At 36.7% G+C, this 22,236-nt stretch overlaps 1 protein-coding gene across 4 annotated transcripts in view; it reads right to left on the reverse strand.

Moving 5' to 3' along the window:
• INTS8 (integrator complex subunit 8) overlaps positions 1-22,236 on the reverse strand; it is a 53,480-nt gene that overhangs the window by 27,920 nt on the left and 3,324 nt on the right. The window contains exons 3-14 of one of the 4 annotated variants that reach the window (XM_086695302.1): positions 21,227-21,391; positions 20,828-20,899; positions 19,846-19,897; positions 17,441-17,623; positions 13,870-13,977; positions 12,345-12,500; positions 10,742-10,842; positions 10,164-10,305; positions 4,821-4,891; positions 4,293-4,468; positions 2,303-2,436; positions 449-559 (exon numbers count right to left, since the gene is read on the reverse strand). In XM_086695302.1, coding sequence (XP_086551428.1) covers positions 449-559; positions 2,303-2,436; positions 4,293-4,468; positions 4,821-4,891; positions 10,164-10,305; positions 10,742-10,842; positions 12,345-12,500; positions 13,870-13,977; positions 17,441-17,623; positions 19,846-19,897; positions 20,828-20,899; positions 21,227-21,391 — 1,471 coding nt within the window. The remainder of the gene's footprint in view (positions 1-448; positions 560-2,302; positions 2,437-4,292; positions 4,469-4,820; positions 4,892-10,163; positions 10,306-10,741; positions 10,843-12,344; positions 12,501-13,869; positions 13,978-17,440; positions 17,624-19,845; positions 19,898-20,827; positions 20,900-21,226; positions 21,392-22,236) is intronic. The other 3 variants (XM_025922688.2, XM_086695304.1, XM_086695303.1) reach the window with 3 other exon arrangements.

The following is a 22,236-nucleotide window of genomic DNA, read 5'->3' on the forward strand; positions in this document are numbered from 1 at the left end:
ATAGAATTTACTATACTATTACTCGTGCAATTTTACCATCTTATATCATTTAACATTTCACTTAGGTCTCAACTTCCCAAACAGGTTACAAACTCCTTGTGTAAAATAAACTACAAAAGTAATCTTAAGGGATTTTGTTTTGTTCTTACAGCCTGGAACACAATTTTACTAAGTTAATCCTAAAAGATACACTAAATAATTTTTCATGGTCTCAAGGAATGGAGCAGTATCTGTATATCCAAAACCACTTTGGTACAGTTGTGAGGGTAGAGGAAAAAGAACCAAAACACCTTTTACAATATCCTTTAAGAGCGGGGAGAAAAGACCCTTTAGGCCTAGGGCTGTATTTTTAAGATCAAGGAAAATATAGGAGATTCTGATTCCTGGGTTTCACGATAAAATTGATAAAGCATATTTTAACCAGTAATTGACATATGCTTTTACTCACCTTAACAGTACTGCAGTGTAAACCTTTGGCCAACAGAATGTAAACCAAATCTCTTGTTAAATTGTCTTTAATTCCCAGGATGACCCCACTATAAACAGAAGGTACTTCCCACTAGAAGAAATAAAAATATATAAATACACATGCACACAATACACACAGAAAGCCAAATCTAGAGAAGAATCTTTCAATAATCTTCAACCACATTTAAAATAATCATGCAAATTGGGGCGCCTGGGTGGCTCAGTCGGTTGAGCGTCCGACTTCGGCTCAGGTCACGATCTCACGGTCCGTGAGTTCAAGCCCCGCGTCAGGCTCTGGGCTGATGGCTCAGAGCCTGGAGCCTGCTTACGATTCTGTGTCTCCCTCTCTCTCTGCCCCTCCCCCATTCACGCTCTGTCTCTCTCTGTCCCAAAAATAAATAAACGTTAAAAATAAAATAAAATAAAATAAAATAAAATAAAATAAAATAAAATAAAATAATCATGCAAAGATCACTTTCATAGAAAAAGGAAAATGACAGCTATAATGAAATGTTAATCAAAACAGACATATTCACTATAAGCCAGTAATAAATTAAATGGGTTGGAACTTTCTAAAGGATAGTCCACAGGAAAAAAGAAGGAAAAAAAGCACAAGGACTATATATTAACTTATGTGATCCTCACCACAACACTATGAAGTAGGTACTATTAACCTCATTTTACAGATAAGAAAAGTGAAGCACACAGATGTCAAGTTAACTTGCACAAGATTGATTATACAGCTAATAAGTATAGAGGCTGGGATTCAAACTCAGGCATTCAGATCAGAACTCCCTCTATGCTATTCTACTTCATCTATAAAATGAGCACTAACAATGTCAACACTAATGATGCCATGGGGCGCCTGGGTGGCGCAGTCGGTTAAGCGTCCGACTTCAGCCAGGTCACGATCTCGCGGTCCGGGAGTTCGGGCCCCGCGTCAGGCTCTGGGCTGATGGCTCGGAGCCTGGAGCCTGTTTCCGATTCTGTGTCTCCCTCTCTCTCTGCCCCTCCCCCGTTCATGCTCTGTCTCTCTCTGTCCCAAAAATAAATAAAAAACGTTGAAAAAAAAAAAATTTAAAAAAAAAAAAAAAACACTAATGATGCCCAACACTAACGTTCAGAGAAATTTTTCATTTCACTGCAGTTTTGTGTTCAAATCCCATAAAATATACATGAATGCCCGGCTGCTTTTCTCCTACACTTTCAGCAGAGCGGTACGCAGTGAGTTAGAAGTACCGCCATACTTCTCTCCTGCATACACGGACTCTTTCCCTGTAGCTTTAGCTCCGTTCCACTGAAATGGTGTTCGAAAAGCTATCTTCATCCGCACTTTGCATGCAGGAAAGGTTTTAAATACATAACTTCAGAATCAGGTAAATACATTAGCTGGGAATTTTTAAATGAACAGGTAAAGCCAGAAATGCCCTATAAAAAAGTTTTAATGAATCGGTTCCAACCTTTAGGCTTTAGACTTCAAGAGGGCATTAATAAAAACAAAAATACTCTATAAACACATAGGAAGTAGCAGCTACAGACTGTGTAAATATACCTTATACATACACTTACAGCTGTATTTAAAATATATGGAGATGCCACGACAATATAACAAACTTATTTTTAGAGGTTACGGATTTAAAAGTATCCTTTTTGACATTTTGTATTTTCTCCAACAATAGATGTTCAAAGTGTAATTATTGTCATGTAAAGGTCCTAATATTGTTGACAAATAGGGGTCTTTATTCTTAAGAAGTTCAGGGAATAACTCTTCTATTAAATTACATCAGAAAAAAAGAGTAACTTTCTTATCTGCTGTTGACAAAGCGTTTCTAACCTTGTTAGACACTGTCCAGAACTGGCGCTCTGAAGTCATACCATGTAATTCAATTAAAATCTGTCGAATCCTCCAGGGATCCACTGACAATATCAGCTGATGCTCCAACTGGCCAATGTTGACACTTGCTGAGGCTAAGAAAGAAAGATTTGTTTCAATAATGACAATTCAAAGGAATCCTACAAATATAAGAATAATTTGTTCAAACTGTGTTTAAGTATTATATCTATAAGTGAAATACCACTCTCATCTTGAGAACTCAATATAGAGAATTCAATATAGTATAAATTATATATTAATTTTATCCTCACATAGAAAAATGTAACAATATGTATTAGGTCTGCATTCAATAAAGATGACACTATAAACGAAGATAAAAATTAGTAGTAACTGGGGGGCGCCTAGGTGGCTCAGCTGGTTACGGGTCTGATTCTTGATTTCAGCTCAGACCATGATCCCAGGGTTGTGGAATCAAGCCTTGCATCAGGCTGTAGGCTGACAGTGCGGGACTGCTTGGGATTCTCTCTCTCCCTCCCTCTGCCCCTCCCCTGCTCACTCACACTCTTTCAAAATAAATAAATAAACTTAAAAAAAATAAAATCAGTAACTGGCTATAGAAAGAACTAGGTGGGCTACATGGAAAAATTCACTTATGTAGATAGTCTCCTACTTTCAAACATTATGTGTTAACAAAAGCATGTATAAAAATATTTTCATTTTAAAAATTATTCTCTCAGCCCCTCCCCCACTCGTGCTCGCTCTCAAAAATAACTAAACGTTAAAAAAAAAAAATTTTTTTTTAAAAAGGGTGGGGAGGGCGCCTGGCTGGCTCAGTCGGTTAAGCGCCTGACTTCGGCTCAGGTCATAATCTCATGGTTTGTGGGTTCAAGCCCCACACTGGTGCTGAAAACTCGGAGCCTGGAGCCTGCTTTGGATTCTGTACCTCCCTCTCTCTGGCTCTCCCCCACTTGCACTCTGTCTCCCTCCCCCTCCTCAAAAATAAACATTAAAAAAAAATTAAACACTAAAAATGTTTTTTAAAGGGAGAAGAAGAGAAGGAGGGACTGACTTCCCAGAGAAACCAAAAAGATCATTAAAATCCCTAATTACAACTCAACTTTCAGATAGTCTTCATTAATCCATCCCCAGCATTTTAGGTCTAATGTCATTTTTCTTTACAACTGGTCAACCAGTTTAAATGTAGCGAGGTTCACAGCAGCTACAATTCTGTTTTGTTAAACTGACTGAATTCGGTCTCATTTATATTAAGCTCTAAAGATTGTGTTTCTTATTAATGAATAGCACTACGTTTTCTACTTGTATTTGTAAAATAAAACCAAAAATGGAAAAAAAAAAATCATCAAAAAAACAAGGTAACAAATGGCAATGTCGTCCAAGTGGAAGCTTAGCCAGCAGATCAGTGATGCAAGCTCAAATCCATGAAAGCCTGTACTTTCCCTGAGTCTCAGGACTCCCCTCCCAGCTCTTAATTGTTTTTAATTTTTGAAAAAAATTTAATGTTTATTTTTGAGAAGGGGGGGGAAGGCCAGAGAGAGAGGGAGACACAGAATCCGAAGCAGGCTCCAAGCTGAGCTGTCAGCACAGAGCCCGACAAGGGTCTCAAACTCATAAACCACGAGATCAAGACCTGAACCGAAGTCAGATGTTTAACCAACTGAGCCACCCAGGCACCCCTCCCAGCTCTCATTCTACCTCCAAGAATGTATCAGCAATAGAACCTTGGTCTATTTTCACCAACTAAAAGTTTTGTATATCTAGGCCTCAATCTCCATTAAACACAGACTGAGCAGCATCCCAGCACTTCACTGCTTAGACAGAAATAGGACTACAGAAGACTGGTAAATTTTGAATTAATTATGGACATAAATATAAACTAAAACACATGAGAGGGCATCCTCAAATACACTGAGGGGCAAATATAACACAAGTGCAAAATGTGCCATTTTTGCTAGCAGACTAGAGAGCTAACCTGGGATATCATAAAATGAAGTTACAGGTTTAATGCACAGATTTACTCTAGGGGATCTCTTCCTCATCTGATCAACAAGTAGCTTTCGTTCTTCATCTTTCAACAATGTAATGAAAAGCTCATGTGAAGAAATCATGAAAACATACTGCAGATCTTCCAACCCCAGACACACATTCCTAGATCAGTAAAAATAGTGTAAAACAAAAAAAGTTTATAATTTAGTTTGGGAAAAACAATCATATTAACGAATCTTTATTAATAAGCCATTTAACAAGCTACCATTTCATAAACTATGTAACAATATTTGAAACAGATTTAAAAATTTTTTGGTCCTAAAATTGTGATGTCCATGTCACGATACACAAAAAGAGTAACAGAATTCTAAATTTTGTGTCACTATACAAATCTGAACTTAACTGGCTCTCAAATGACTGCCTCTTTATAAGACATGCAGGACAAACACAAAAAGTAACAAAAGTTATTTTTCTCACAAGACTAAATTCAAATTAAGGAGAAAAGGGCACTTACTTTAGAAAAGCAGCCATGTTTCCTTTCAAAGAATCTGAAGCTTTTTCTAAATTTATTGATCTTGAACACACCTAGGAATTTGAGTAATTTTTATTTGAATACTGGCACTTTTAAAAATGCACGCTACAGTTAGAAAAGTTTCGATTTAAAAACAACCAAATATTCCTTCTTCAGCCACCTATCAATCACAGATTTAGTTCAGTAATTTAAAAGATGAGACTGTGAATTAAGAATCATCATGGGGAAAGGGAGTGGAATGTGATCATTTCAACAACTGCAGTCATTTCTATGAAATAAAGCAGCTATCTAGCCTGGCATAGAGTTCTCCCAGAATGTATAAAGTACACTAACCAATTATATGAGGTGATGAACTCTGCAGCAGCTCCAGTCAGAAAAGTGAGAGAAGATTCATCTTAGAGAACTGAATGATACGTAATGGCTAATGTACATAGACCCAACAATTAAGAGTAACCAAGGTTTTAAAATAACCAGTGAAATGAAAAGAATGACAAAAACTAGTCATGGAAATATTATTTACAAATAACAGTCTCGTAATATTCTGAGTTTATTCATCAGATTAGGATTTCTCCCATAGATTACTTACAAGAAGCCAAAATAAAGCAATAAGTATCAAAGTCCCTAACCTAAGGAAATTGTCAAATATTCTCTAACATGTTAACATAAAAAAATAAATCCTAGAATGTTCACAGCAGCATTATTCGTAATAGTCAAGGAGTGGAAATAACCCTAAAGCCCATCAACTGACGGATACACAAAATGAACAATGAATAGTATATCCACTTAATGGAGTATTATTCAGTCATAAAAAATGAAGCACTGATACATGCTATAACATGGATGAACCTTGAAAACATTTAGTAAAGAGCCAGCAAAAAAAAAACAAAAACAAAAACAAAAACAAAAACAAAAACAAAACACCACCTATATTTTTGTTTATATGAAATGCCCAGCATAGGCAACAGGCAAATCTAGAGACACAAAAGTGGATCTGTAGATGCCTGAGGTTAAGGGACTAGGAGAAAATGAGGGACGACTGCTAACAGATAAGAGATTTTGTTGTGGGGTAGAAGAGGGAGGATGAAAATGTTCTAAAACTGACTGAGGTGGTGGCTGTACAAATCAAGGCACACACTAAAACATCACTGGATTGTACACTTTTTTTTTTAATTAAAAACAATTTTTTTAATGTTTGAGAGAGAGAGAGAGAGAGAGAGAACAAACGAACACGGGGGAAAGGCAGAGAGAGACCAAGGGAGACACAGAATCTGAAGCAGGCTCCAGGTTCTGAGCCATCAGCACAGAGCCCAATGCGAGGCTCAAACTCACGAACCACGAGATTATGAGCTGAGACAAAATTGGAAATTCAACTGACTGAACCTCCTAGGCACCCTGGATTGTACACTTTAAATGGGTAAACAGTATGATATGTGAACTATACCTCAATGAAACTGTTATTAAAAGGAAAAAAAATTGTAATTTTTAAAGTACCATACTCAGGAAGAGTATTGTAAAAGTACTATGTTCAAATGAACAGGTTACCCTAATAGCATATATCACATCTGAGCATCTTGATGTATAAAATATTTACACTGTAATAATTGTGCTCCACACTATAAATTAATATTAATGATCATAATATTAATAAGTAATAATATTAATAAGTAATACCCAAATATGCTTTCGTAACAACTTATTCATACACAGTGATGCACTGTAAACATGTCATGAAACAAAGGGAATAGGTGTTACTTTTTTTTTTTTTTTTTTTCAACGTTTATTTATTTTTGGGACAGAGAGAGACAGAGCATGAACGGGGGAGGGGCAGAGAGAGAGGGGGCACAGAATCGGAAACAGGCTCCAGGCTCTGAGCCATCAGCCCAGAGCCCGACGCGGGGCTCGAACTCACGGACCGCGAGATCGTGACCTGGCTGAAGTCGGGAGCTTAACCGACTGCGCCACCCAGGCGCCCCAGGTGTTACTTTTAATAAGCGATAGAACAAATGTTAATTAAGCTGAATTCTTTACTTAGAACATGAAATAGGGGACATCTTTATGAATGCTGTAAACATTAAAAAAAAACTTAATAAACTTAAATATTTAGATTAAGTGTGCAAATTCTTTTTTTAATCAGTTATTTTTTTCATTTCTTCTGATTTTATTACTTTTCTTTTTTTTTTTTTTTAATTTTTTTTTTTCAACGTTTATTTATTTTTGGGACAGAGAGAGACAGAGCATGAACGGGGGAGGGGCAGAGAGAGAGGGAGACACAGAATCTGAAACAGGCTCCAGGCTCTGAGCCATCAGCCCAGAGCCCGACGCGGGGCTCGAACTCACGGACCGCGAGATCGTGACCTGGCTGAAGTCGGACGCTTAACCCACTGCGCCACCCAGGCCCCCCGATTTTATTACTTTTCAATTTAATTTATTGTCAAACAGCTAACATACAGTGTGTAACATGTGCTCTTGGTTTTTGGGGTAGATTCCTGTAGTTCATCACTTACAACACCCACTGGCACTTGCTCATCCCAACAAGGGTTCTCCTCACTGCCCAGCACCCATTTTCCTCTCTCCCCTATCCCCCGCATCAACCCTCAGTTTGTTCTCTGTATTTAAGAGTCTCTTATAGTTTGCCTTACGTGGACAAATTCTTATAAAACCTCTTAAAACTAATCAGGAAAAATATACTACCTCTCTGCCCCTCCCTTGCTTGTGCTCTCACTCGCTCTCTCGAAAATAAACTTAAAAAAGAAAAAAAAGTTTAGCACAGTAGTTGGAAACAAAATCATTACACAAAGTTCAATTCTACCTCTATGCCAATGCATAAACTACTTTCATTTTCAAGTTCATAAACCAAAAAAGACTTCTAAGGAAAAAATTCTAAAGCTCTGAAGGACATCAAGCAATGTCTAAATAAATGAAGAACTGTACCAGTTCACAGGATTCTCAATACTATGAAGATATTAACTTTTCTCAAACTGGTTTTTAAACATTACATAGCTTCAAACAAAAATCCAACAGGCTTATTTGTGGAACTTGACAATTTGAGTCTATGCAAAGAAAACGCAAAGGATAAGCATAAACCAATACAACTTTGAAAAACAAGGCTTATGTTTAAATGTTATCATGACAGGGATGCTGACCTGTGAACAAACAGAAAAGTAGTACAGAATAGATCCCAGTAACAGGCCCACACATGCATTGACACCTGGCATTCCGTAGAGGTAAAGCACTGCAGATCAGTAGGGAAAAAAAAGCCTTTCAAAATAGTGGTACTGGACGGGCCCCTGGGTGGCTCAGTTGCTTACGCGTCTGACTCTTGATTTTGGCTCAGGTTCACAAGATCAAGTCTGCATCGGGCTGTGTGATGACTGTGCGAAGCCTGCTTGGGATTCTCTCCCTCTCTGCCCCTCACCCATGTACGTGCGTACTCTCTCTTAAAAAGAAACTTAAAAAAAACAAAACAAAACAAAAAAAACTGGCGCTGGAAGAAATGGATAGTCATAGGAGAAAAAAATAACACCAGACCATCTACTTCACATGATACACAAAAACCAACGATAAGTAGATTAAAGACCTAAATGTGAAAGGAAGGCTAAGCTACAAAGCTTTTAGAAGATATAACACTATCTTCATGACCACAGGATAGGAAGCTTCCTTAAACAAGAGAGAGTTCACTAATCTTTTCCTTTATGGGAAAGACTGATAAATTTTATTATACTAAAATTAAGAGTTTTTAAAGCAATATAAAGAAAGTTAAAAGAGAAGTCAAACTCAGAGAAGATACCTGCAGTACTTAAAATCAGTAAAGGACAAAATACATGAAGAACTTGCACCAAAAAAAGACAAAAACAGACAATCCAAAAGAAAAAACAAGGCATTTCACTTGGAACAGGTTCCTCAAAAGACAAAATTCATTATGAGCAAAAAGTAAAAGAAATGCTGCTAAGTTCCTTAGTAATAAGAGAAATGGAATTTGAAATCTTAATGACCTCATAGGTAAATTTGACAATACCAAGTGTTGACAAGGATGGTGACCAATGAATGCTGGCGACAAAAACACTGATATTACAAAGTAATGTTAGAGATATATTTTCTGTAGACATCTGATATATGTGTACACCAAGATATACATAATGTTCCAAGCAGCAAAATAGCCATTTACATTATGTAAACAACATAAATGTCATAAGAACGGATGAATTGCACAATAGTCATGTTGTAACACAACAATGAAAAAAATCAAACTATAAATGCATACAACTTGGGAAAAAAGCTCATAAACCTGTTTAGTGAAGGAAAATTAAAAAAGTATTTTGTATGCTTTTATATCAAGTTCAAAACAAAGAATATTCCTTAAGGATGCAAAGGTGATACAAGTACAAAGAAAAACAAGGAAATGATCACAAAAGGCAGGACAGTGATTTTCTCAAGCAGAGATGGAGAGGGTTTAGTAAAGAGCATTAAAAAAAAAAGGACTTCTAGAGGGTTTCCTGACTGGCTCAGTCAGTGGAACATGTGACTCTTAGTCTCAGGGATGTAAGTTCGAGCCCCCACATTGGGTATAGTGATTATTTAAAAATAAAATCCTAAAAAAAAAAAAAAAAAAAAAAGGACTTCTAGAATGTTGACAATATAGTATTTTTGAAACTGATATTAATTATGCTTATGTATTTCTCTCAGTATCTTTTATATTAAAACAGTTAAAGACAGACATCAAAAAACCCAACAGAAACACAGATTCTGGAGCTCACAGGAGAGGTCAGAATTATAATTTGGGAATGTTCAATAAACAGATGACTGAAGCTTTAATGTTTATTTATTTCTGAGAGAGACTGAGACAGAATGCGAGTAGGGGAGGGGCAGAGAAAGAGGGACACAGAATCCGAAGCAGGCTCCAGGCTCCGAGCTCCCAGCTGTCAGCACAGAGCCCGATGCGAGGCTCGAACTCATGAGCTGTGAGATCATGACCTGAGCCGAAGTCGGGTGCCCAACTGACTGAGCCACCCAGGCGCCCCTGATGACTGAAGCTTTAAATGAGAATAAAAAATGATATGAGAAGATGAGTGCACCAAAAACAGAACTACTGTAAACAGAAACACTAAAGGGAGAGCAAAAGAGGTCTTGATGAAGGATGAAGGAAAACGCAGTAACAGAGAACGAGCAAAGAGCTCTGGCAGAAGAGAAGGTTGGAGAGTCTGTAAGCAGTATCAACTATTAGCAAGTCAGATGAAGACAGAAAAGAGGGCACTAGATTTGGCAACTAAGAGGTCACTGGTAAGCCTACAGCAAAATTACAAATCAAAAAGGGAAAAAATGTCTTACCTCAAGAAGAAAGTCTATTTTCTCTTTATTAGGTCTAATAAATAGCTGGTTAAATTGAACACTAATCGTTCTACCTTCCAATATATCACGGACTGTGTTACAGGCACAGACTTTAAAACAGATTTCATCTAGAGCTTCATTTCTGTAGAATACAAAAGTAGATCTACTAATACATTCTCTTTAATAAAAAAAAAAGTAAGGTACATTTCACAAAACCAAAATCACTCACTAGAATGAGTTATTTATTCTTGAGAGGTAAAAGTTTAGGTTATTCAGGCACACACGGGGTGGGAGGGTAGCGCAGAAAAGGAAAGTTTTTAATCTGTCAAGGGACAATTAAACTACAGATTAGGTAATAGAATCAAATTCCACTAATTTCTGTCCCCCAAATGCTTTTACTAAGGATCAGATGAACATTAAAGTGGCTCTTCTGGCTATGTTAATTTCCCATATACTAACAAAGATGAAAGTACTGTCACAGATTTACAGGTGATTTGGAGGTCTATTGTTATACACCCGAAATGCATTTGCTCTTTTATTCAAAAATAAGAAGGTAGTTCTTCAATTTACTTACTTACCCCTGTTGAGCTTTCTGAAAGAGTTCCCTTAGTACTGACTGCCGGAACTGGACAGGTAAACTGAAGGTTAAGTTATCTTCAATAAAAATCTTCACTACATCCTAGAACACAAGACATAAAATTGTATCCAATTCAAAAATCATGGCAAAGCTTGTTTACTTTAAAAGTCTTCCCAAAAAGAAAAAAAAGTCTTTCTACAATGGAAAATATATATTGAAGAAAATCATGAAAATAACTTACTACAAAACTCTTTTCTAAAATATTAAAATGAAGATTGAGGGTAAAAATCTCACCTGCCCCGCATCCCTGCCTTTTTAAATTGAAGACCACAGACCAAAAATGAGAGGTGAAGAATCAATCAATAAGAGGAAATTCAAGGGGCGCCTGGGTGGCTCAGTCGGTTAAGCATCCAACTTCAGCTCAGGTCATGATCTCATGGTTTGGGAGTTCAAGACCCTCATCGGGCACTGTGCTGACAGCTCAGGGCCTGGAGCCTGCTTTGGATTCTGGGTCTTCCTCTCTCTTTGCCCCTACCCCACTCACTCTCTCTCTCTCAAAAATAAATAAATATTTAAAAATTAAAAAATTTTTTTTTTCTTAGAAATAAAGAAAGATAGGCTGTAGCTTTGTCATTTCATGACTCCTACTTTGAGTGAAGTAACATGAAGGCACTATTCATTTTCTAGCATGAAGGCTTTCTGATAAAGATTTCAAAACTACAAATTTTTTTTTAACATTTAAAAAAATTAAAAACATTTTTTTAATATTTATATATTTTTGAGAGAGAGAGAGAGACAGAGTGTGAGCAGGGGAGGGGCAGAGAGAGAGAGAGACAGAGAGACAGACAGACAGACATAGAATCTGAAGCAGGCTCCAGGCTCTGAGCTATCAGCACAGAGCCCGACATGAGGCTCAAACTCACGAACCATGAGATCGTGACCTGAGCTGAAGTCAAACACTTAACTCACTAAGCCACCCAGGTGCCCCTGAAAAGTACAATTTCTAATTCCCAGTAATTTTCATTACAAACCTAAAAATATATATCCACAGAAGGCAATGAACATAAACAGATTAATTTAAGTGTCTTCCATGGGGTAAAAATCGAGACAATAACCACGCTCACTGGTAAAGCAGTCTCTAGAGTAGACCATTCAAACCTACAAATACCACTTTGCTCATTTTTACCCCCAGTCTTACAGTGGCTAATAAGGCTGGGCTACAAAAGCCACACTTTCAAGTCAGACACCAGACTTAAGGCTCCATAAAACTAACAATTCTTTACCTGTAATTTTAAAAGTTAAAAGTCCTGCTTACAGTTTCTTGAAGAATTTACTTAACACAGGCAAATTCTGTACCTTCAAGAAAAATGATCAATAATGACTCAACATCTCTACAGTGCACTGCTTAGACTTTATAACTTGTCACTTGATTCTCCTAAGACCTATGACATGGGGTAATTATTACCATTTTATAGGCCAATCTGACAGTTTTACATGCCCCAAATCACACAACTGGTAAATGGCGATGCCAGAATTTAAAATGAGTTCTGTCTGGCTTCCAAAGCTTTCCAATCACCCTATTACTTCCTTATCAGATATCTTACCTGATAGTTGCCAGATCTCAAACAAATATGGACTTGACTATATGGTGTCAACTGTTGAGATGTACTATCAGAAGAAGGTACAAGAACATCACACGCTTGACAATAGCCCGCTAACCGCTTCTCATCTATGGTACAATGAAGAGATAATGAACCTATCTGTAAAGTAAGAGGTATACATCATTATCCATCAATGTAACAGAAAACAATAGTATAGTACCCATTCAATGCATTTTAACAGTACAATAAAATGTAATGGAAAATTCAGGGCTGGAAGTACCATAAAAAATGAAAAAGTTGAAAGTTTAGAGCAAGGGTCAGCAAACTATTGTTCACAGGCATTTGGCCTGTGGCCTATTTTTATACAGCCTTTGAGATGAGAATCATACTTAAGGTTGTAAAGGGGAAAAAACACAGTAACAAATGAGAATATGCAACATAAACTGCATATAGCCCACAAAGCCTAAAATATCTACTATTTGGTCCTTTACCAAAAAGTCTGCAGACTTCAGGCCAACATACAAAAGGTAAACATCATCATCAAAGTATGTATAACAATTTAGACATTAAAAAAGAGTGAACACTGTTTAAAACAAGCTTAAAACATTTAAAAATATGTAAGAACAGAGCAAATCTGATGAGCTGCCTGGGCAAAGTAAAATGTGGATTCCCAAAAGATCTAGAATAGATTTAAAGCAAATCTCTTGAGCATTTAATCAATTTTTCTGAAGAGGAGAGACTGAAGTGGGAATTTTTCTAGGCACCAAACAAAAACCTAGTTACATATTTTAAAATTCAGTTGTCAGAATCATAAGAAGAAAAATGCAAGTATTAAACATATGAAAAGTTCACCTTTACCAGGAATTAAGGAAATGTAAATGTGTTAAAGTTCATGTATTTCACCCACCAAATTAGCAACTGGAGGAAAAAAACAAAAACAAAAAAACCCTCACTGCTGATCGGAGTACCGAGAGAAATGTACCTGGAAAGCAATTTGGTTTTATGTTTCACAGCCTTTACAAAATTACTGACATGATGATTACTGACATTACAATTTACTGACATGATGATTCTACGTGTAGGAATTTAACTTGAAAGCATCTAAAAACCAAAAAAAGTCTTACGCTTGGAGACAGAAATATTATAGCTTTATGATAAATAAAAACAGTAAACATAAATGCCCAAACATTAGAGAAATGAAGTAAATCACAGCACATCTACATGAAGATCTTTAAATGTCTATTCAAAGATTTAAGCATGATAACAATATAGTATATATAGTTAATATAACCTTAACTGTAGAAAAACAAAGACTGAAACCTGGAAGAAAATAAGCTAAAATGGCAAAAGGGGTAATTACTAGGCAGTAGTAATACAGATTTTCAAAATGCTTTTTAGTACTTTCTAAAACTTGCCAAATGTACCACAATGAACATTTGTTTTTTTAATCATCAGAAAAATTAAACCCAAAAACATATATAGACTCTTTAAGAACTAAATATTACGTGCCTGTTATCACTGTATTTACCTCTGTAATTAGTTCTTTGGTTCTAAAAAATTTTTCTCTGGCATTTTCATAAACAGCTGCATTTGTAGAGCCTTGCTGGAAGTATGCTGCACCCAAATCATAACACACCTAAAATGGTAATGAATACCAATTTGCTTAGTAAATTTTCATGAACTGAAAAGCTAACAAAACTCAAAATTATGTTTATCTCAGCAAAACGCTAGTACATATACAGGAAAAAAACTGTATTTCAGCAAGCAACGGAATAGTCAATGTTCTTAGTCACAAGAAACAGAATCCAGTGGACTGATTTAAGGAGAAAACAGATTTAAATGGTAAGATTTAGGGTGGTCTACAGAATTACTTGGCCCAAGGATCGACCTTTGGAAACAAAAGGGCAAGGGATGCAAACAGCCAAGATAAGAGCCAAAACTGACCTAGTGAGTGCTGCGGTCATCTCAACACTGGACTCTTATCACCTGCAGCCACCAGCACTACATGCCAAGAGCAGCAGCTAGCTAGACTCTTGCTCGGGCTGCCCCTGTCAACTAGATTTTACTGTCACTGTTGCTGCTATTCAACATCACGACGGATTCTCTATCATCTATGCTTCTTTCAAAGTGGGGGAGAGTAACTGCCTGACCAGAGTGAACACTGAGAAAAATCTGAATTAATGACAATGAAAGGATAGAAAAAAACAACTAAAAAAGTACTAATGGAATCTGTAATTTCTGGGGCACCTGGATGGCTCAGTTGATAGGGCATGCGACTCTTGATCTCAGGGTCGTGAGTCTGAGCCCCATGATGGGTGTGGAGCCTATTTAAAAAAAAAAAAATTGTGTATTTCTTCAAGAACCTTCTTCAATCAATGCCTAGACTCACTAAATGCAGAATTCAAGGACCCAGATTGTTTAATTCAACTTGAACATTTTATGGACAGGAATAAGGCTCAGAAGTGACAATGTCTGCTAAAAGGCATATAACCAAGTACTGGCAGAGCCCAGGCTCGAACCCAGATCCCTAAGGCTCCTAATATCCTGCCTCAAAAGTTTATTCTACACAGTGCTGACAGATCTTTCTTAAAAAGTCTTCAAATTATCCCAAGTAAGATAAAGTTCAAACCCCTTGGGCCCAATCTTTAACGATCTCAGAATCTGGACTAACTTCTCTCTTCAAAACTCTCTATTCTCCTCTATTTCAACCATACCAGTCTTCTCAATTCCCAATTCTTATCAGATCCTGGAAATAAACTTCATTCCCTATCTCTTATTTCCATCTACATCAAACCAATCTTAGCAAACAGATACTTATTCCTCCTCCAAACTTCTAACCTCTAAGTCTGATACACATCACAGAACTACTCTTTACTGATATGTATCATATATACATATTCTGTCCTCTTGAGCTAATCAAGATGAATTCTTCTCAGCCTGTAGGATACTGCTTCTTACTATTTAGTCCACATTAAATGTGTGGCTGATTTTCATTCTAGAGTGCTTCCTCCCATCTGGATCAAAGGGTGAGAAACAAAAGAAAGAAAAGAAAGAAAGGAAGGAAGAAAGAAAAGAAAGACAAAGAGAAAGAAAGACAGAAAAAGGATATACAGGTATTTATACACACACAGACATTACAGTTACATGTAATTCCCCTTTCCAGGCAGACAGTGCAAGATACCAAAAAGGTATTTTCAAGCATCACTATACTAACATTAAAACAAGGGGTTTTTTTTGTGTTTTTTTTTTTCAGATTTCTTTTTTAAGAAATCTCTATACCCAAAGTGGGCCTCCAACTTACAACTCTGAGATCAAGAGTCAAATGCTTTACCAACTGAGCCAGCCAAGCACCCCCATTAAAACAAGTTTAAATTCTAGGCATGCCCGGCTGGCTCCATACAGCATGTAACTCCTGATCTCAGGGTATGAGTTTGAGCCCCACATAAATACATAAAACAAGTTTAAATTCTATAATTAAGAGGTAGTTAATAAGTTAAACAAAAAGCCTGATAACAAAGTTGCCCTGACAGCAAATATTTTTGCTTTTACTGGGAAAAGAATTTAAAGATTTTCCTTTAGAATCAGGTAAATTTTAGTAATGTAAAGAATGTGCTTTAAATATTAACGTGCTGGGAAATAAGTATTGCTGCTAATTTGCCATTCAAGGCACAGAATTAGGAGTCAGCTATATAATTAAGAAAGTATTTGATAGTTTACCTAGCACACTGACATGTTTTATTAACAGCTGTTTTGTTTTTCAGATTGCATCACCCACTAGATCGTGAAAATCAGAAACATTACCAATTATTTTTAAATAGACTCTGTGACTACAATATAGTACCATAAACCCTCTTATATGTAAGTTTCACTACTATTTAAAGATGTTCCCAATTGTCAATCCTCATTACTCCTATTCCAACTGTGACTGCCATCTCATCAGGTACTGAAAAAATGATTATCTTAAACTCTACAACCAGCTAATCTGAAAAGGCACCTCCCTACACATTGTCATAGCTACTTCTGCCCATTTCAGGAATGGGAAACAGTGACTGAAGAAATCAGCAGGTGCCTGGACGGCTCAGTCAGTTAAGCGTCCTACTCTTGATTCTGGCTCAAGTCATGAATTCACGGTCCGTGGAATTGAGCCCCACAACAGGATCTGTGCTATCAGCGCAGAGCTGATTGGAATTCTCTTTCTCTCACCTGCCCCTCTCCTACACGTGCACTCTCAAAAGAAATAAATACACTTAAAAAAAAGAAATCACGCAAGGGGTGCTTGGCTGGCTTAGTCGGTAGAACACGTGACTCTTGATCTCAGGGTTGTGAGCTCAAGCCCCACTTTGGGGGCAGAATTTAATTAATTAATTTACTTAAAAAAAGAACTGCCTGTTTAAAAACAGAAGATGACGCGCCAACTCCCACAAAGAAGAGAATACAGAATATAAAACACACTATTTTCGTGGCCCTTTTTACGCAGTTTTTGAATATTTTAAAATTTGTTATACCTAAGGTTCTCTGCTAAAAAGTGAGGAAGATGCAAAATACACGTTAAAAAAGAGAGATCTCAGAGAGTTTACAATCCAGCGGAGAAAAAGACAACACAAATACGCAGTATCTCACAACAATATCAACTGAAAGCTTTCAAAGGAACTAGAGCCCAGAGTTATAGAACCACCTTCAATGAAGACCCTTGAAAAACTAGTTATTTTCTCTAGGGGCCAACATTTTTCAAAGTCTAGCATAGTATTTGTTTTGGGGTTCAGGGTTTTTTTTGGTTTAATTATCTAACAATATGAATGAACTGTAGAATTGTTTACATACTCACTGCATTCTCAGTATTCAGAGTCTGTCTCTTAAACACAATTGGGAAACTATCTCAGAGACCACAAATCAAATGGAATTTCCCTTCCATTTCTTTCAGGAAAATTTCAAGTTAAGTCATAAAATTTACAAATTAATTATGAGTCAAAATTTTAATAGCATCTTAAGTCAAAAATCGAAAAGACAAAGGGAGGAATTCTAATTAAAAATACTAGAATGACCTCATGTAAGATTTTCTAAAACTTTGCCATGCATTGATTGAATACTGAAATAAGTACCTGGCACTGCATCTCCTCAGTTCTGATTTTCAATCCAGCAGTAGAACTCTCAGTTTCTCCATTTACCATGCCTGGCTCCATTGCCAACAAATCTAGTGTTCTCATTGTGTGGACATAAAGATCCTTGTCTAATTTAAGGGCTGCCTCTAGTACCAAAATAGAATCAGAAGCTTGCTCTTTTAGCTACAAAAATTCAATAAACAAATTATTAAAATACAAACATCACAGAAAACTAACCAAAATATATACACAGGACACTCAATAACTTGGTGTACTAAGCTATTAAAAAAATTTAACACAGCAAGAGTGCAATTAAGTCTGCTGAAATAGTTAAATTTTTAAAAATACAGTAAAAGTTCCTATTTAGAAATTAGAAAATACAAAGTAGAAAAAGTACCTTTTTATTTATTTTTTTTACAAAAAAAGATAAAAGTGCTCTAAAGATTTGCTTCCACTGATTTATTCAAGAAATGTTTATATGCATCAATGTGTCACCCACCGTTTTAGTAGGCACTAGTAACAAAAATAAAATGATGCAGGGTTTTTTTTCTCCACATTCAAAATACTACAGCATAATGGGGCGCCTCGGTGGCTCAGTCGGTTAAGGGTCCTGGACTCTTGATTATAGCTCAGGCCATGATCTCGTGGTTGTTGAGTCAAGCCCTGCATCAGGCTCTGTGCTGACAGAGGCTCTCTCCCTCTCTCTCTGCCCCTCCACTTGCTCTATGTCTCACAAAAAATATAAATAAGCATTCAAAATACTACAGCACATTAACTTTATATAAATATAGAATGTTTCTCTCCTCTCCCAGCCCTTAGACTTTACACAGTGTTTCTGGTGCACTGTAGGTGTCATGGAATTACAGAGATTATTTTTAAATTATGGAAACTCCCACATTTCTACTTTTATATTAACTACATTAAAAAAATAACTGCTATAGGGGCGCCTGGGTGGCGCAGTCGGTTAAGCGTCCGACTTCAGCCAGGTCACGATCTCGCGGTCCGTGAGTTCGAGCCCCGCATCAGGCTCTGGGCTGATGGCTCAGAGCCTAGAGCCCGTTTCCGATTCTGTGTCTCCCTCTCTCTCTGCCCCTCCCCCGTTCATGCTCTGTCTCTGTCCCAAAAATAAATAAACGTTGAAAAAAATAATAATAATAACTGCTATGGGGTGCCTAGGTGTCTCAGTCGGTTGGGCGTCCAACTCCCGGTTTTGGCTCAGGTCATAATCTTCCGGGTTTATGAGATCAAGCCCTGTGTGAGGCTCTGCGCTGACAGCATGGAGCCTGCATGGGATTCTCTATCTCCTCTCTGCCCCTCCGTTGCTCACACTTTCTCTCTCAAAACAAGTTAACTTAAAAAAAATTCTTTTAAACAATAACTACTGTATTTTTGTGACTGCAAAGTAATTTTTAAAAATTTTTTTTTATGTTTATTTAGTTTTTGAGAGACAGAGAGGACGCGTGGTGGAGGGGCAGAGAGACAGGGAGACACAGAATCGGAAGCAGGCTCCAGGTTCTGAGCTGTTAGCGCAGAGCCTGATGCGGGGCTCGAACTCACAGACCAGGAGATCATGACCTGAGCCGAAGTTGGACACTCAACCAACTGAGCCACCCAGGCGCCCCTGCAAAAGTAATTTTAAAATATAATACATGTGGGGGGGGGGGGGAGGGGAAAGTGGCTGATGGGCATGGAGGAGGGCACCTGTTGGGATGAGCACTGGGTGTTGTATGGAAACCAATTTGACAATAAATTTCATAAAATAAAAAAATAAAATAACAAAATAAAATAACATAAAATAGAATAACATAAAATAACATAACATAAAATAAAATAAAATAACATAACAAAATAAAACATAACAAAATAAAACATAACACAAGATAACATAACATAAAATAACATAACATAAAATAAAATAACATAAAATAACATAACATAACGTAAAATAAAATAAAACATAACATAAAGTAAAATAAAACATAACATAAAATAACATAAAGTAAAATAACATAAAATCACATAAAACAACAGAACATAAAATAATATAAAATAAAATAAAATAACATAAAATAAAATAACATAATATAAAATAAAGTCTTTGTTGTAAAGAAAAATAAAATCTATGTTAATTATAAAATTTCGGGGAAAAAATATGAAGATATCATCTGTAACTGTGATTTCTCTTATCTGCTAAAAGTATAAAAATTGGACAACAGAATTGGTGGTAAAGCACTACACTGAAAAGCTGTATGATTTACAATTGTTACCAAACTATGTTCTAACAATAAAAACCTATACATCACTGCTTCCAGACCCTGCCAACTCTTGCATATCTAAGGTTAGAGGAAGCATGTGAACATGCTCTGAATGCACCCCAGAAATGTGTAACTGATGCTGATACTCACTACTTTCAAAATATTTTCTGTTAGTTCTTTCTCCTGTTGCATCTGATTCATGCTAAAAGAGAAAAGATTGAGAAGTATTTAACATTTTTCAAGACTAAAAATTCTAAACTTTAGAGCATCATTCTTCAAAATGAGGCAGAATTTAAACAAAAATGGTAATACTACTTCTTTTCACTCTTGAAAAAACAAAAACTCAATTATGATGTTCATTTACCATTATTTTTTCATTTGCTTTGTGTTGAAAAAACAAAAACAAAACCCTCAATTTAAGACTAAACCTTATTGGCAGCAAAAGCTCATTTCTATCAAGTTAGAAACTATGCTCTCTAGCTCCAAATTTGGGTAAGCTGCTAACCTAGAATTTAAGAATTAGGTTTAGGGGTGCCTGAGTGGCTCAGTTGGTTAAGCATCCAACTTTGGCTCAGGTCACGTCCTCATGGTCCACAGATTTGAGCCCCATGTCAGACTCTGTGCTGAAGCTCAGAGCCTGGAGCCTACTTCAAATTCTGCGTCTCCTTCTCTGTCTCTGCCCCTCCCCTGCCCGTGCGCTCTCAAAAATAAACATTAAAAAAAATTGTAAGAATTAGGTTTAAAACTCCACAGATGATAACTCTGGTAATTTTTCGTATCCTAAACTAATTTTACATATTAAAACAATTTCCCTACATACAGAACAAATATAACTTTATGTAAATTTAATTAAATGAAAAAAATCTTAATACTTTGGAGCAGGGGAATTAACACTAAGATGAAAGGCACAAGTCACAATGCATTCCTTTTTCCAGAGCTCTCTACTATAGATATCCAGAGCACTGCCTGATTCTGTCACCCTTCTTACTCCCCAAACCTACCTGCACGTAGGCCTTGTGCCCTCCTCTAACTCTACTCCTTCGGTACCAGAGGTTATTAAAAACATGCAAATAAAATTTTTTTAATTCTGATGACAAAAAGTGTCAACCAAGGGTCCCATCTGCCGACTTACACACTTAACTGAGGAGGTCCAGGTTTGGCTTGCTTGACAGGAAAACTGCTTTGAACAATTGTCCTAATTGCCCTGAAGGACAGACAAGAAAAAGAAAATTTAACACATTGCAAATGTCACTTAAATTATTTTTTAAGTACTACTTAGAACATTTGTTATTATAAATTAGCTGAACTTTTAATCGATATGTAATAAAACCTTCATAAATCATCCACATTTTTATCAGAATGCTTTTCTCATATATGCAGTCATAATTTTCTCTACCATCAGACTCCCAGTTTCCAAGATCCTCCAAGAGCTCTCCAGGGTATAGGGGACCCTTAAAAGCACATCCCTGAAAGCCAGAGGGCAATTACACACAGGCTGCCCAACACATTTGAGGTCTATGAAAAAATTTACCATCTATTGTAGAGAAGGATAGCCATGGCAGTGGTCGGAGGTAAAGTGGCCAGATCCATATCCACATGCTTTGTCCCAGGAGGAACTTTACTGATGCACAGCAGTTCATTTAGCAGCATATTCAATACTGGAACAGACAAACTTAAAGAAACAAAAGGTACACATCTGCATAAGAAGCATAAAATACACAACTCAGTATTTTCACTGAAAATAAATACATTGTTAAAGGACTAAATCTGAGGCTATTTTATTAATCTGTCTCAACAACTTGTATGAAAATATTAAATTTCAGGGGTGCCTGGGTGGCTCAGTTGGTTAAGCATCCAACTCCTGATTTCAGCTCAGGTCATGATCTCAAGCATGGTTCATGAGATCAAGCCCTGCATTGCCTGCTTGGGATTCTCGCTCCCTCTCTGCCTCCAAATGAACCTTTAAAAAAATACTATGTTTTTAAAGGTTTTTAAAATTTTCTTTATGAAAACAACTTAAACATACACAAAAGCAGTCAGAATATAATGAACCCCCATGTGCCATCATCTAGTTTCAACAATTATGGACTGATGGCTAATATGCTTTCATCTCTACTCTTGCTCACTTCCTCCCCTTCCCATACTATCATAAAGCAAATTTTTAACATTAAATAATTTCTTCCGTGTTTCAGAATTGATCTCAAAAAATTAATTCAATAGTGGCACGTGGCTGGCTCAGTCAGAAGGGCATGCAACTTGATCTTGGGGTTGTGAGTTTGAGCCCCACGTTGGGTGTAGAGTTTACTTAAATAAAACTTTTAAAACATTAACTCAATATAGTCACTGTATTAATTTCACATCTAAATATATTTCAGCTGGGGGTGCCTGGGTAGCTCAGTTAAGCTTCTGACTTCAGCACAGATCATGATATCACAGTTTATGAGTTCGAGCCCCACACAGGGCTCTCTGCTGTCAGCACAGAGCCTGCCTCAGATCCTCTGTCCCTTTCTCTCTCTCTCTCCTCTGCTTGTTCTCTCTCTC

Source organism: Puma concolor, chromosome F2 (assembly GCF_028749965.1).
Source record: "Puma concolor isolate L17-30 chromosome F2, mPumCon1.1.hap2, whole genome shotgun sequence".
NCBI lineage: Eukaryota > Metazoa > Chordata > Mammalia > Carnivora > Felidae > Puma > Puma concolor.